Below are 15,725 nucleotides of genomic sequence, written 5' to 3' on the forward strand. Positions count from 1 at the left end.
TGTCACGCAAAGCTGCTTATTTAGGGGGCTAGTTTTGTTGAATATGCACACTGAATCTTGGTTGGCGTTTCGGAAATTTCTCAATTTGCTGGCTTTTTGTGAGTCGTGATTTTTGGGTTCGTTAATCAAATATCCGTTGCGTTGTGAATTCGTGAGTGTTGGTGCTGAAAATCATAATATAGAATAACATTGGATTTGCGCTTTCTGCATCCATTTTGCTCTGCCGTAATGCACAGTATAAGAAAAGTTCTAATGTTATTTGTTTTTCAAGCGCTAGGAGGAGGGGTTCAGTTAGTTATGTGTGATGCGGTCGAATCCTCCGTGCGAACGAGGGAAAGAAACACTGAGAGAGAGTGAGATGAACGGAGAGAAAGAAGTTTAAGAAGAAGAAAAGAAATATGTGTTTTATATTAATCAGCCCCCTAGATGAGAACCTTCGAAATCCTCTCAAAGGATCTCCGGTTCGCGGGCGTGCATAAAAAACTTATTGCTGTGCGAATACGTGCGATTTTGAAGATCCCAATTGAATGAAGAACTCATGCCGCCTCATTACTCTTCACTGTTTCCTCGACAATGTGTGGAGCCGTGCGATGTTATGTGTGCGATGTTTTGGATGCCGATGTAAAAACGGTAGAGTGTGTGCATGATATTACGGCATGGCGTACGGTGCAGAAAATGGTCTGCTAGTGTTGGTGACAAGTTTACTGTGTTGCACGCGAATCCTGTAACGCTCTCTACTGTAATTACTGATAAAGACGAACTAGCTGTTGATATATGATTTTTAATGGAATCTTGCAGCCACTTTTTTGATAAACAGAAGGTCGATTTCGGGTTTGCAACACGTGTTAATCGTTATCTGCTGCTTGAATGAAGAACGACTTCATAACCAATACAACAGCGATTTGATTACACTACTACGAAGGGTCCGTGATATAAACATACGCTCCAACGTACACGCCATATACGAAGCTCGATATTCATGTGCCGAAAAGTATTTCGAATAGCAAATTCTTGATCAAACGGTTTGAATTTGCTTAAAGTTTGCTATGTACGAGAATGGTGATCTTTCGTTTCATAACATTTCATTTTTCACATTTGCTACCAAAATCAGTACCAATATTCGCACTGAAACAAGCAATTGTTAACTCATTTTCGTTTTTTTTTATCTTCATTTGCAGATTAAAATGGTATTAATGGCCCAAGGGCCGTGGCCCTTCGATACGGATGAGAAATTACTAGGATTAAGAAAGTACGCTCAAAGTCTGTACAACAACTGCAAGCATCAGCCCTGTCGTGAAGTTTCACAGCAACTCACTGCTTGCGGTAACTGGCTCGAAAGCGATTCACCAAGTAGGAAACTCGTAAACCTGTTCAATCAATCTGAGGCCCTCGATCTCGTAAACGAAGAGGGGTTACCGGCACCACGTCGACGAATATTTGTCGAATATTTTGCATCGTTGCTGTTGGAAGCGCAGTTCATCGAAAAAAACAGGTGGCAACGATTGATGGGCACGCTGGAGGCGGAGGCCCCGGACTCTCTCACTGCATGGATTCAATGAATCGCAACGAGGCGAACAACAGCAGCCACCACCAAAGCAAGGTGGTCTTAATGAATCAAGGAACTGATAGCAATAAAGAAGGAAATCTTACCCGAAACAGCAGCGGCAGCAGCAGTAGTAACAGCGCTAGCAGCAGCGGCAACAGCCACAATAATAGCACTCGATGCACCAGCAGTGGTAGTGGCAACAGTAGAAACAACGATTTAATTATTAGCGGTAGTAAGAGTGGCAGCGATTGTAATTCTGACATTACGTTCATCGGCAGAAGTAATCAAAAGCATACGACCCCTCAGCAGCAGCAACCGGTGGCGACAGTGTCGTCAAAGGCAATTATCGAATCCTCTTCATCTTCTGAAAAAGGCAGCGGTGGGGTGATAATAGTGTCATCCACACCAGGAGCGGTAGTTGTGAGTGACATAAAAGATTCTAATTTTGACGACGACAACGAGTGGGACGTAGGTATCGGTGATTTGATAATCGATTTGGACGCAGACATTGAGAAAACCGGATCAAATCAGCTCCAACATCAACAGCAACAGCAGCAGCAACAGCAGCAGCAACAGCAGCAGCAACAGCAGCAGCAACAACAGCAGCAGCAGCAGCAGCAGCAGCAGAAGCAGCAGAAGCAGCAGCAGCAGCAACAACAACAACCGCAGAATCAACTGCAGAATCCACTGCATGAACAATCGCATCTTGTCAGTAACGCGCTATCAAACAGCCATCGTACAGCTTCCGGTGGTGGTGTGTTGCAATTCCTATCCAGCACTGAGCAGTCCTCGTCGACGGTGGTTGGAAGCACTACAGGAGGTGGTACCACAGGGAAGGCAACGAAAAGTGCGGCAACTGGAAACGTCTCTGGCGGCGGTCCTGCCGTAGAACACAAAGTGACAGGTGGAGGAGGTTCACCTACTACCACTATTACTACCACTACGAGCAGCTCTAAGGGTCACCATCACCACCACCATCATCATCATCATCACCATCACCATCATCACCATCGGCAAAAGAAGAGCACTGCAAGTGAAGGAGACTCCGAATCCCAAGCAACTCCTCGAACCTCATCTAGTGGTGTCACGTTAGGACTAGTGGAGGCGGTAGCAGGATCTTCATCCAGTGGAGTAACGGACAAAACATCGGAGTCAACATTAGTCACGAACACGCCGGAGAAGAAAAAGGAAAGTGCTCTCGATAACATCTCACGTGCCGCCAGTTTCGGCAGAGTAGAAGCACTGCTGTTTTCGAATAAGACCTCCGGCATTGATACAAACCTATCCCAAGGTAGCTCCAGTAAGACTAGCAGCAGCAGTAGCAACAGCAGCAGCAGCAGCAACAGCAACAGCACCAGTAACAGCAATATCACAATGTCTTCGACTACAAGTGGCTCAAGCAGTAAGTCCACGACAAAATTGTCCGTTGACCATCAGGCAACGCTGGACAAAGGATTGAAAATGAAGATAAAACGCACCAAACCGGGAACGAAAACTTCGGAAGCAAAACACGAGATAGTCAAATCGGATCAAAACGGCACAACGCCAACAACGGGCACTATTAGTGCCGCCGGAGGAGCAAGTTCTATTACTGGCAGCGGGTCGGCACTAGGAGCTGTGTCTTCTGCGTTGACCAACACTACTGCGGCAACCGGTGTGACGACAGTTGCTTCGGTAGCACCTACAGGATTGTTGAATATTGCCGGTGTCCCTATCAGTGTCGGTTCAACAGCAGGAACACCTCATTTGGGGAACGTTTCTGACAATACGGGTATAGGGGGTGGTGCGACTCTTGTTCTTAGCGGCAATAACAGCAATAGTACCAGTAACAGTAGCAGTATAGGTGGTATCAATTCTGTCACCAAAACGGGCCAGGGAGCTGTGGGAGGTCACACACTTTCCACCAGCGGTAGCCTAGGGGGTTCAGGACATAATTGCAACAACACTACCAACGGGAGCAGTACCACAAACGCGTCGGGTAGCGCTAACAACAATTCCATTAGTAATATCAACAGTACTAATAGCAATGTTGGTGGTATCAGCAACAACAGTGGTAGTGGTAAGAAACATTTATCACAATCTACCGCTAGCGGAGGCAGCGGTAGTTCCAACAACACCTCGGCGAGCATCGGCGGCAGCAATGTTGTCAATCAGCAGTCATTGAACTGTTCCAACTTGCTCAGTTCGCAACAGCAGCCGCAACAACAAGGTTCCAATAAACGGGGTAGCAGTGGTCACCGAAGAGACAAAGGAAAAGACAAAACTGCACACCACAATCAGCGAGACAAAAACGAACAGCCGGCACAGCATCATGGAAGTATCGAAGGAAGCGTTGCTAGCGGCAGCGTTCGTGCATCCATTGGCAATGGCAGTTGCAGCTGCGTTAACCATGACATTCAAGTTAACGGAGCTCTTCAGCCTTGCTCGAGCGCATCGTGCATTTACGTAAAGAATGTTAGTGGTGGAAGCGATCATGGTTCAATTATCGGCAACACTGTGCTCAGTGCTTCTCACCGAATTGGAAGTAGTGTTGGCAACACAGGGGGCTGTGTAGTTATTGGTTCGTCTTCGAGTACAAGTACCAATAATAATCCAGCGAACACCCCAGGCCCACCACCGTTAGGAAACGATGTTGCCAAGGTAAAAGAACGTGAGCACAGAACGGTCAGGGCCTTGGTTTAGTGAACATTTTTGTTTTCATTTTAGGCAATGAGTTCTACAGTTTCCACTGACACGCACAGTACTACCGGAACTAGTAACAGCATGACCAACGTCAGCAACATACATTCCGCGAGCGCTGGGGTTTTGAAGACGCAACTACAAGCATCTTCGCACGCCGGTGGTGACGTATCTGGCGGGCGGGGAAGCAGTAGCAGCATGATGGGTACGGATCTGGTAGACCTTTGGCTTGGCAACTTTTGATTTTGTTTTGCTTATGCATGGTCCCTAATAGGTATGTTCAACAACTGCGCTGGGCCATCGTCAGGTTTAATTGGAACCGGTACATCGGCACACGACGATAAAAGCAGTAGTTCCAGTCCACCGCCGGCGAAGCGGCATAAGAGCGATCGAAAAGACATGGTGGATGTGTGCGTTGGAACCTCTGTCGGAACCATTACGGAGCCAGACTGTTTGGGACCTTGCGAACCGGGCACATCTGTAACATTGGAAGGCATTGTTTGGCACGAAACGGAGGGTGGCGTGTTGGTGGTAAATGTTACTTGGCGAGGGAAAACCTACGTTGGGACTCTCATTGATTGCACTAAACACGATTGGGCTCCACCGAGGTAGTAGCTAACATTTAAATACCGTAAAAGATAATTTTCTATCTACTTAATTGACCTGTTGTCTTATACCATAAATAGATTTTGTGATTCTCCTACGGAGGAACTGGACTCCAGGACACCAAAAGGACGAGGGAAGCGCGGTCGCAGTTCGACTTTGTTGCCGTCTAACGACCTCAGCAATTTCACAGAAACTAGAAGCTCGGTATGTATGATAGTACAAATGAATTTCCCTAATGTTTAGATAATGTTTAAGGCATAGGGAGATAAACATTTTTACTAACACACTTATAAATAGTGCTTATGTAATCCTTAGAAATAATTTGAACATTTATATTATGTTGCCTTTTAAAATACTAAATTTTCGGCACTGTCTCGTCGATTTTTCCTTCGTTCGTAACATATCGATTCTACTGAATGTTTCCCAAATACAAATTCCCAAGAACAAAGTTTCGCTAGTTTACGATCGCGAATCATTAGACAATAACTAAAATAGGATCAATATTAATCAATAATCTTTTTTTCTATCTGCAGATGCACAGCAAGCTGAGAAATGGGGGTTCGAAAGGTCGAGGTGCACGTGGGGGCGTGTTGGAACCATGCGCTACTAACAGTGGGGTGACAAAAATTACGACGATTACTTCGGGTCCATGTTCACTGGGTGTAGTCAATAATGGTAGTGCTTCGGCTGCTAGTGGCGCATCTAATACACCATCGACATCTCCAGTAGCGTTTTTGCCGCCACGAGCAGAAAAACGAAAATCCAAGGATGAATCTCCTTCTCCGATAGGGTCAGGTTCCGTTGGAATTGGTGGTGTAGCCGTTAACGTAGGTGGAAGTAACAGCGGTGGCAGCAGCAGTGTCACCGGTACCACTGTGATAAACCCCGGGTGTGTAACTGCCGGTAGCATCTCCGGTGGCGTTTTTAACAATGGATCCAACAGCGGAAGTGCGATTGCTAGCGCCGGTGGACAGCAAAACTCGCTGATAAACCCAGTGACGGGGATCAATGTCCAGATTGCTGTTACTGGTAGCTCGGTGACCAAGAAGGGCAAAGTCGGCGTAACAGCCTGCGCCATTTCACCCGTATTGCTCGAATGCCCCGAGCAAGATTGCAGTAAAAAGTACAAGCACGCAAACGGTTTAAAATATCATCAAAGTCACGCACACGCTGGCAGTACATCTTCGATGGATGAGGATTCACTGCAGGCACCGGAATCACCCCAACCAACGACGACACCATCGCCTATGGCCATTGTTTCTCAGCTTGGCATAGCTGAAGGTGGCGGGGTTGGGCAAACACAAATAACGGGCACTTCATCAGCGACCAGCAACAGTGAGCTAGTGTTTGCTCTTTCTGCAACCACAACATCATCTGAAGCGACTTCGAGAACGACGGCACCGAATACCACCGCCACCCATGCAACCTCAGGAGCGACGTCGTCGATGCTTTCCGCGTCAAGTTGCATTTCAACCATGTCTAGTCAATTGTCACAGCAGAGCATGACATCTAAACAACAGCCCCTACTGCCAATGGGGATACTAGGCGTCGGCAATGCCACTAATAATAGCAGCAGCAATTCCATAACTAAGCCTACACCGTCCAGTAACGATGGTACCAACACGGCACACGACGCTGCTGGCAGCATTTTAGTACAGCCATCTGTTTCGTTGGTTGATCAAACGGGTAGTACCACTGCAGCAACAACTCAGAACGATCAAGATCCTCTCAGTATTGGAGCTGTCGATGGTAACACGGGATCGTTGAATGGTATGGATGGAATGGGTAATGTAACGTTGGTATGACAACTGTGGATCAACTATGCTTTTTTTGTAGATGATGGTGAGACCAATTCAAAATCGTCCGTTTCTGGAGCAATGAATAGAACCGCAGTAACCAGTGTGCCAATGTCCTCAAGCGGTGCACATTCGACCACCGTCGATGGTAACAGCATTTAAAACATTGCGTAGCATCAGTTTTCTTTAGGTTGTTATATGTGTTTGTTTTATTCGTACTATTCCAGCAACTAAAACATCACACAACTATGTGAAACAAAAGAAATGTCGGAAGTCTCCTGGCCCCTTAGAGTACGATTCAATGACTTCGTCTGCCGCAAACCGTACTGAAGATGTTCAAAGTCCAGCTTATAGTGATATCAGCGATGATTCTACTCCGGTCACCGATTCAACTGATCTACCAATGGGTGGAGGTGGAGCTGGTATGTTGAAAAACGATTTGATCATTAGATGAGAACTGACGATAATGAATCGTGAAAAGTGTTTCTTGTCAAACCTGGGGTTTGCTTGCATTTTCTCTTTCAATGGATCGTTTTGGCAAGGACGAGAGAATCTCGAGCACTTGGGTTACTAAGCACTCTGCTCTACGCAGTATACACACTCTGCGCAGCCTGCTCTGATTCTTGTTTTCTTCGGCGAACATAATTTAAAAAGTACATTATTTTAAATAGTACGATTTTTTTAAATATACGCAGTATGAGATGATTTTCTGGCACGTTTTAGTAGTACAAAAACAATAGGAGATATGGTAACATCCAATTAGTAAATTAAAACACGTTATTAGTTATCTACTTGAACCGATGGATCTCAGACAGAGAACGCTATAAATTTAGTTGTTGAAAACTGCGCATCCGATGCCTTTATTCATTGTATGAGTACTTGTTACCGTTAGAAGAGTTTCTGTTGTATAAAACCACACATAATTTTTGTTACGTGTGCTTACAAGGTGTACTGTCGATACCCCTCTTGTTCGTTGTGGTGAATTTGCAGAGTTGTTGTCATATCCGTAATCGAAGTGATGTCTTAGAAAGCTACATGATGTTTTAAAGACTAGCAGCCAGTCATGGTTTCGATTCCCAATACCGGCGTGTCAGAGGGTTAGCGCGGGACCAACAACCCCGCCCGTAAAAACGAACCGTTACAGAGAGCCTTAGAGATTAATATAGTCACTGGTGCAGGTTAAAACCGCTCAGCAGTTGTTGTGCAATAAGTTAGAAAGTTTATTTCGCATATCTACTCGATCTCCGCTACGACTTACTATATAGTGTTTGAAGTTGTCCCGTCAATTGAATGAATAAACATCTTATTTGGGGGGTTTCTTTGCTGCAATGTATTTATTTTTTTCTTTTCTTTTTTAGAAAAATCAAAAAGTTCTCATGTCACTGAGCTGGGCGCTCGAAAACCTAATGATCCACCAGCTGAAAGTGGTAATCCTACAATAAACAACAGTCCAACTCCCGGTGGACCGCTAACACCCCTTGCTGGATATGGCATGTATCCGTATTATGCCGGGCTGCCTCATCAGCAGCCTCCGCCGGCTGGAGCGTACTTCCCTGCAGCTCCTGATGTTGGGTCTAATAAACCTCCACCTCCGCAACCTATGGGGGGCATAGTGGCACACGGCATGCCGACAAGCCTTGCGGGTCCAGGTGCTGGTGCGACAGGAAGTGCGATGGAATACACTAAAAGCAAAGAACCGCCCCTGGATCTTATCAACAAGCCAAACAGTGCTGGTCTTCAACAACATCCCCTGCATCAACCACAGTGTCCGCCTTCGTTGCCTCCGCCGCCAAACCTTGCTTCTGCTGGCCAACAATCTGGAGACGTGAGAGGCATGTCACTGAACGCCGCCGGCGTAGGATTACAGCATGCAGACCATAAGGATGGTTCTTTATTAGCTGCTGGCCCACCACCGCCGCCACCTGGAGGCAAAGTTCTCCAACACTATTATCCCTATGGGTAAGCCTGTCGCTCAAAGGACAAAAATAGCAAATTTTCTGCAGAAAATTAATCTGGTATCATTCATATTATTTTAGATACGTACCACCTGGTTACAACTATCCTGGTCTAGATCCTGCTTATGGCCCAATATCGGTGATACCAGAAGATTCCAAACATAACGCGGCGGTCACAATAAAGGAGGAAAGATCGAAAGAGAGCCAAAGTCCTAGCGAGTATAGTAAATTAGGAACGCCCACGGTAAGCTCTAATATTTTATTATTTTTATTGAATCTTTGTTTATTAAACTACCGTGAACATTTTCCTATGCAATAAGAATTCAAAAGATGTAAAATTATTCGGACCGCATGTTTGATCAAATTGTGTTGGATTAAATTTGGTCGTCTTTGTGTCGTCATTTCAAACACTGAAAATGTATCAATTGCATACAAAAAAGTTTGTTGTTGCGAAAACAAACGAAGACAATCCAGAGCTTTGTGCGTTGCAAAAAAATTAAATAATCTGTCTTGAATGTATGCTCAAATGTGCAACGCACATTTTGTAACAAAAATATTCTAAACTAAAACTAACTCATTAACGGACTCGGTGCTTCGTTCGGACACTTTCTATTGTTAGTGTGTTTCCTCACTTGATTGTTTCGATTGTGAATCTATCTTTTGCAGATGATGGCGACGAAACTAATAAAATCAGAATCTACAAAAGATGTAAAGACTGAACCAGGGATCGGCAGTAGTACCCATCATGGTCCGGGATTACACCCGAAGGATCAACAGCCTAGCGGGCCGAACCAGCAACCTCCTCCTCCGTTACCATCGCAGCCACTTGGACCGTACGGGAATATGTTTCAACGACACGGGTTGAATGTAATACCTCCCAACAGTGGTCCACCGCCACCCCCTTCGCCACTTATGTCAACGAGAGAGGAAGATCTTAGAAGGTACGTTCCACTATGTGATGAAAGTACGAGCATGCTCTTGATTCTGCAACATATATATGTAAAGTATGTGCAATAACAACCATAATTATCTTCATTCTTTCCCTTTTGTCTGCTTTTTGTCTGCTACCAGGTTGTTTAGTTACTCCGATCAACGGCGTGGTGGAAATGCGCCTCTACCTGTAGGACACCTTGGTCCATCGCTTTCGGCCGGTCTCAACCTTAAAGAGGAATCCAACGCTTCCCTATCGCACACCCAGCAGTCGCAACAGTCGGGCATGCATGGTCAATCGATCGGCAGTATGGGTTCAGTTTCCGGAAAAGCTTCAAAATCTTCCGCGCTGCAAGGATCATCGTCCGCATCTGTGAAGGGTAATTCCAAGGGCACGGACGGTAGTGGCGGCAGCAGTATAAAACAGCAATCGCAGCAAGAAGATAAAGAAAGCAGCGCGAAGGTAAAACAGGAAGGGCAGAAGCCGACGATGGAAACACAGGGCCCACCGCCACCGCCGACTTCGCAGTACTATTCACCATCGCTGTACATGAGCGCGGCACCGTTTGGATTCGACCCAAACCATCAAATGTACCGACAGATGCTTGTTTCAACAGCACCGTACAATGCGCCTCCGTATCACTTGCAAATACCACGATTCAATCACCCACCCGAGGATTTGTCTCGGAATCAAAGTACAAAAGCATTAGACCTGCTACAGCACCATGCCAGTCAGTACTACAACTCGCATAAGATACACGAGCTAAGTGAGCGCGCACTGAAAAGTCCGACCAGCAGCAGCGTCAAAGTAAGCGTATCAAGTCCCAACCCTTCGCAGCAACCCGGTTGCCAAAATCCTAATCTATGCATTCCTCCACCAAACAGTAGCGCAGGATTGTCTTTACAGCAACAGCAACCAGTTGCTGCGACGCAGCAACAACAGCAGCAGCAACAGCAATCATCTAATTCAAGTGGTGTTGGTGGCGTTGGGAGTAGTAGTGGTGGAGGAGGAAATGGCAGTGGAGGAAATGGTGGAAGTGGAATTGGTGGTGAAGTTGGTAGTGGAACTGGAGGTATTGGTGGCGGAGGCGGTGGTGGCGGTGGCAGTGGGAGTGGTAGTGGGCCTCCACCTTTGCAGCAATCATCGTCGCAACAACAACTAAGCTTGTCCTCGTCCGGAAACCATTTGCAAGGTATTTAACTAAACGGAATGGTAGAAATTGATTCATTCTACTGACTTCTTTTAACCCAACAAAATTCAGAATGGGTGAATTCCTCTGTTTCAGTAAACTGTGTCAGCCGACACTACAAATTCTTAACATAGGGCACCTACAGTGAATACCGAACCAAAGTTTATTGAAAAAAATACAAAAGAAATGATGAAATACTACAGGGTGAAACATTATTTTTAATCATTCAGAAATCACTCAAAAATGCCATGGGAAATGTTTAGGATCATTGATATATTAGAAACAATTTTGCCGCGCAAATTCAGCAAAAATGTCTCTGGTATGAACGTCTAAACGTTTTTCCAACCGGGGTAGTTTTGTCATGTAGTTCTTTCTGCAGCCCTCAGGTGTTATTGTTCACCACTTCGTTTTACTTAATTGAGCAAATTCTGCTGAGGTTCACTCACAGAAGGAATCTCTTAAATTTGTGACTGAAATTTTTGTAAGATGTTGTTAACGAGTTGAAGAGGATTTGAAAGAATTAGATGTGAAAAACCAAAAACTTGAAGCTCCAAATTTTAAATAAACTTTGTTTCGCATCGTTCAAATACCCCTGACTGCAGCAATTGACGAGTTTAAATCAAAATGTCATATTTTTGTCATAATTTTGCTCTTAGAATCTTAAGCTAACGTTCAACATTTCAAAAGAATAGCTGAAAATGCAAAAAATACGGACAAAACGAGCATTCATGTTTCGGTGCGCTTTAAGACAGATTTATTTGAAAGCCAGAGAATTAAGGGCCAAAATAAGTTTGCTTCATGCTATTTACCTGATAACTATTTTGAAACCCATTCCATACGTGGATTATTGAGATGCAATCACTTGTAAAACAATCCTTTTCTTTCTTTCCTTTTTCTACCAGGGTTATCACTCAATAGTACAACTGGAAATGGCGGTAACGTGAATAACTGTGCGGGAGGAATTAATAACAGTCTGGGCGGCGGAGGAAGCAGCAATAGTGGCGGAGGAACAGGAACCGATAGTTGTGTGACAAAGGATCACGGAAGTAGTAATGTTGGGGGTAGCTCCCAGCACCAATCATCGGCTGGTGGTGGTGGTAATGGTACAAGAAGTCCACCGCCACAACGACACGTTCATACGCACCACCATACTCACGTTGGTTTGGGGTATCCGATGTTTCAGGCACCTTACGGAGGTAAGTTTTGTCCGATGGGGATGATGAGCGCTTCAATGGCAAAAGATGCAGAATAGCTTTTAACCGAAATCTCTTGTCATCAACCCAGACTTGCTTAGTACGTTGCACATGTTCCGACTTGTTTCAGGGTAACCGTTTTCGTCCCTTAATTAGAACAAAACGAATGCCCTTCCTTAGACTTGACTTTCCGAAATTGAACCACGATAGCATGAAGATATATTAGTTTTTTTTATTTTAGTAATTTTCCTTTGCTTTTAAACCTTTCAAAAATAAAAATGAAATCACTGCACGATACTTGATTTTTTCATTGTAAAACACTGTGACATTGTGAAAAAAGAATAAAGTGAACGATTGAAATGAAACTTCACATACGTTCATTTGAAGAGTGTACCAATGTAACAAAACAAAAATCAGGCTCGTAGCAGTGCTCTCTGTTATCGAGGCTACGAACTTATTGAACAGCCTAGTAGATAGAGAAGCCGTCCGTTGGGTCTTTATTTTACAATCTTTATCATAATAACATGTGCTAATAATGCACCAAAAACTAAAAACACGGTTTGTTCTGATTGGGGAAGCAATTTAAAAAACACGTAATTAATTGGTTTAGCAGTGAGTGTACATGATCTGTTTTTTTAAATATTTTTTCAGCGGTATTAACGAGTCCACAGGCAGCTGCCGTCACCGTACTAAATCCTTTCCAGACGGGACCACCAACCAAGTGAAAGTAAAAGTCAGAGACAACTCAATGGCTATCCAAGTGAAACAGGCACGCGACCAAGTGATCGTCGGCGCAGTTGTGTGATATTAGAACGAGAGTTACGTGGAAACAATGGTCTCTTTCTCACTATCTTCCTGACGAAGACAAGAGCCACATCAATAAAAAAGGCCAGAATCGTGCCAATATATGTCGATCTACGAAAAACATCGTTCTTCTAAACCCTACTATAATTGATTAATTAGTTACGACAAGTAATTGTCAGTTCATAGAATGTAGCGTAATCATCAGTACTGTAGCGGCAGATTAATTGATTCGCGTAACAGGGAAAAGATTCTTAGCTTACTTTGTTCAACAAGCCTGATGGTGTGATAAGTCCGCGAGCGTAGATGAGCATGTGTTACAAAGTGAGAAAACATTGTCAAAGTGAAGAAAGAACACGTCGTCGCCGAGAGTGCGGAAGAAGAACGCTGCTAACCGCTGAGCTTTGTTTTTTTTTATTGTTTTTTTTTGTATGATGTATGGCATGAAGAAGGTCCTTTTTTTAGATTTGCAAGCATGATCAACGTCAATAGTTATTGTTCACATGCGGTTAACAAGCAAAACCTGCGGTGAACCATGTTAATCCGATTATTGTGCATTAAATTGGTAAACAGAACGATGAGTAGCGACGACGAGAAAAACGGAAACCGTGGTGGTTCGGAAGCAGAATGCGTTTTAATCAAATCAAGCTCTAATGTCTTAGAAAAGTCTAGCTCTTACTTAAGATCGATGTTATAAAACAACAAAGGCGTTAAATATACTCTAACTACAGGTGCGTCGACGTGTATATTTTGTAGAATTGTAAATGAAATTTCTTTCTGATATATCGCGCTGACGGTGATACCGACGAGTATTATTCGTACAGAGAAGAAAAGAATAAAACGCATCGCGAAACGAGAAGAAAACGGAAGTCAAAAATAAAAGCATCGGTACACGATGAAACGAAAAAGAAATCTACTTACTAAATCGTTGTTAAACCCATTTTAGAAATAGTAAGCTAATAAGAAAAGATTGGATAATTAAAAAGAACTAGAACAGGCGACGAAAGGATGTGAAATGGTGTGAAGATGTAGATGTAGAGAGAGAGAAATGAGAGAAAAAGGCCTGTGCTGGAGGCAAACACAAATGCACAACAATTTTTGATAGGAGTTCTGCATCGTTCAGGAGGCGTTGTAATATATTTTTGTACAAAATCTAATAATTAAGTTATATTGAAACAAGTAGGCGTCGTTTTGTAATTGCTCTTCGAGTAATTGAAAAGCGCGGAATGTGCGAGTTTTTAGATGTAAATTTTTGTAGAAAATAGCTTTAGGACGAAGGATTGCCTCCCCTGCACAGTTGAGAAACGTCGAGAAAAGCGCACAGTTCCTCGTTCTTGTCGATAAGGGAGAGCGCGCAAAAAAAGTAAATAAATAACGGTAAAACATTTGGGAATGAATTTAAGTATTCTGAAATAGGGAAGAAGGGGAAGATACGTCGCGTGAAACATTTGAGTCTTTCTTGCTGAAGGTTGGAGATATATCTGACACGATGGAAAATATGTATTTAAACAAAAGTTTGTTCATATCGAGGGTGTACCAACATCATTCATTTTGGCTAACCAACCCAAAACGAAGGGTTGCATGGATGCGAGCTGAACACAGGGCACAAAATGTCTGCCCATTGTACATGCTGTCACATTAGTTTTAATTTTAATTTCCCGTTACTCGGTTGCGCTAATTTCTACAAGACAGGCACATTTATTTCACAGACAGGCACATTTATTTGCCGATAAGAATGGTGGCATATGCTGCCAATAAATTGCGAAAAAAAGAAAGGAAAATTGCTAATTGGCCCAAATATACACTTTGTTAGTTTTGGCACCATTTGTATGGTGCAGTTTTATGAGATTTATAACATGCTCGATATTATTTCAAACAATATTAGTATGTTTTTTATGTTATGCGAGTTTATTTCCAAAATGTATACGTTGCTTGATTTTCTTTAGCAAATACATGAACATGCTTTCAAAGCATTGTTTCGGAGTAGAAGCTTAAACTTCTTGCAGTTTTAAAACCGTTGGTTGGCAGCGTAAGTGTCTCATAATAGTGCCAGCTATCCCTGTTTTTAGGTGCTAAACTTTGTCACATTATCATGCGCCTCCTTCGTCTCCATTGATGCGTATATTAAAGAACAGGATAGTACGAAAGCATAAGAAAAACCCCAACACGGTGGCAAAAGAAAATTCGGGTATTGAGGAAACGAGAAACAAAACACATATGAAAATGTAAAACGTGCCGTGTTCTCCCTTCTATATCATTAAGCTTCTAGAAGCAAAGTGTGAGTATAAAATAATGGTACTACTATGGATTATGATGATAATAATTATAATATTAATTGGATCTAGTTTGATAACGAATATGGTACACAAAAAAGAACACGCAACTGAGTGTAGCTTATAAATATTCGCAAATGGATAAAGGAAACAGACAGAAAAAAACAAAATCTGCTATATGTGAAATAAACATCAATACACACACACATATATATATATATATATAAATATATATATATATATATACATAAAATCATACCTTACATAATTTAGGAGGGTACATTCCGTGTATTGGAAAAATACAGTCTTAAAACGAACATGGAAAATAAACCGGAGCAAAACACAAAGGCATTAACAAAAAAAAACTGAATAAAATCAAAACTTGAAAGTGAACTTATTGACGAATGATCTAAATTACTTGTAGTGAGTTGTCCCATTTTAAGTTTTTATATCTTTGGTTCTCTTTTACGCCTGTTCGTTGCCTAAATCTTATAGCCCAAGCTGGCCGCCACCTACCAAGGCACCTACAACCGCTGAGCGGTCGTGGCCCGCAACAGAGGTTTACTCCACTGGTAGCCGTTATCGTGGCCGTTCTCGCATCACCTGCAATACAGTTTCGCTATCTGACCCACCACACTCTCTCGGGCCCTATGGACGGTTTAAGAAGACTGCGGGCTGTGGTTCGTCGAACCGACGTCCATTGTCCCTCCATAGATGGGAACCAGAAATCCGTCTGAGCAGCGATGTTCAATCGAG

The 15,725-nt window shown here is 43.4% G+C and overlaps 1 protein-coding gene across 1 annotated transcript; it reads left to right on the plus strand.

Moving 5' to 3' along the window:
* Nucleotides 1-1,546: 1,546 nt before the first annotated feature.
* On the plus strand, nt 1,547-15,300 carry LOC131215331 (hornerin-like). The gene is made up of 14 exons (XM_058209719.1): nt 1,547-2,140; nt 2,291-4,186; nt 4,253-4,430; nt 4,500-4,833; nt 4,912-5,035; nt 5,365-6,616; nt 6,668-6,775; nt 6,855-7,049; nt 7,986-8,586; nt 8,664-8,826; nt 9,249-9,523; nt 9,654-10,705; nt 11,605-11,898; nt 12,547-15,300. Exons 1-14 carry the CDS (start codon nt 1,547-1,549, stop codon nt 12,618-12,620), a joined length of 7,140 nt encoding a protein of 2,379 aa, XP_058065702.1. The 3' UTR covers nt 12,621-15,300.
* The last annotated feature ends 425 nt before the right edge of the window (nt 15,301-15,725 follow it).

This window comes from Anopheles bellator, chromosome 1 (genome assembly GCF_943735745.2).
Source record: "Anopheles bellator chromosome 1, idAnoBellAS_SP24_06.2, whole genome shotgun sequence".
Taxonomy (NCBI): Eukaryota; Metazoa; Arthropoda; class Insecta; order Diptera; family Culicidae; genus Anopheles; species Anopheles bellator.

Coding starts and splice junctions, on each gene's coding strand:
- LOC131215331 (XM_058209719.1), top strand. CDS start 1,547: ATGGATTCAATGAATCGCAACGAGGCGAACAACAGCAGCCACCACCAA. Junction 5,036..5,364: donor TCACAGAAACTAGAAGCTCG/GTATGTATGATA, acceptor TTCTATCTGCAG/ATGCACAGCAAGCTGAGAAA. Junction 9,524..9,653: donor AGAGAGGAAGATCTTAGAAG/GTACGTTCCACT, acceptor GTCTGCTACCAG/GTTGTTTAGTTACTCCGATC.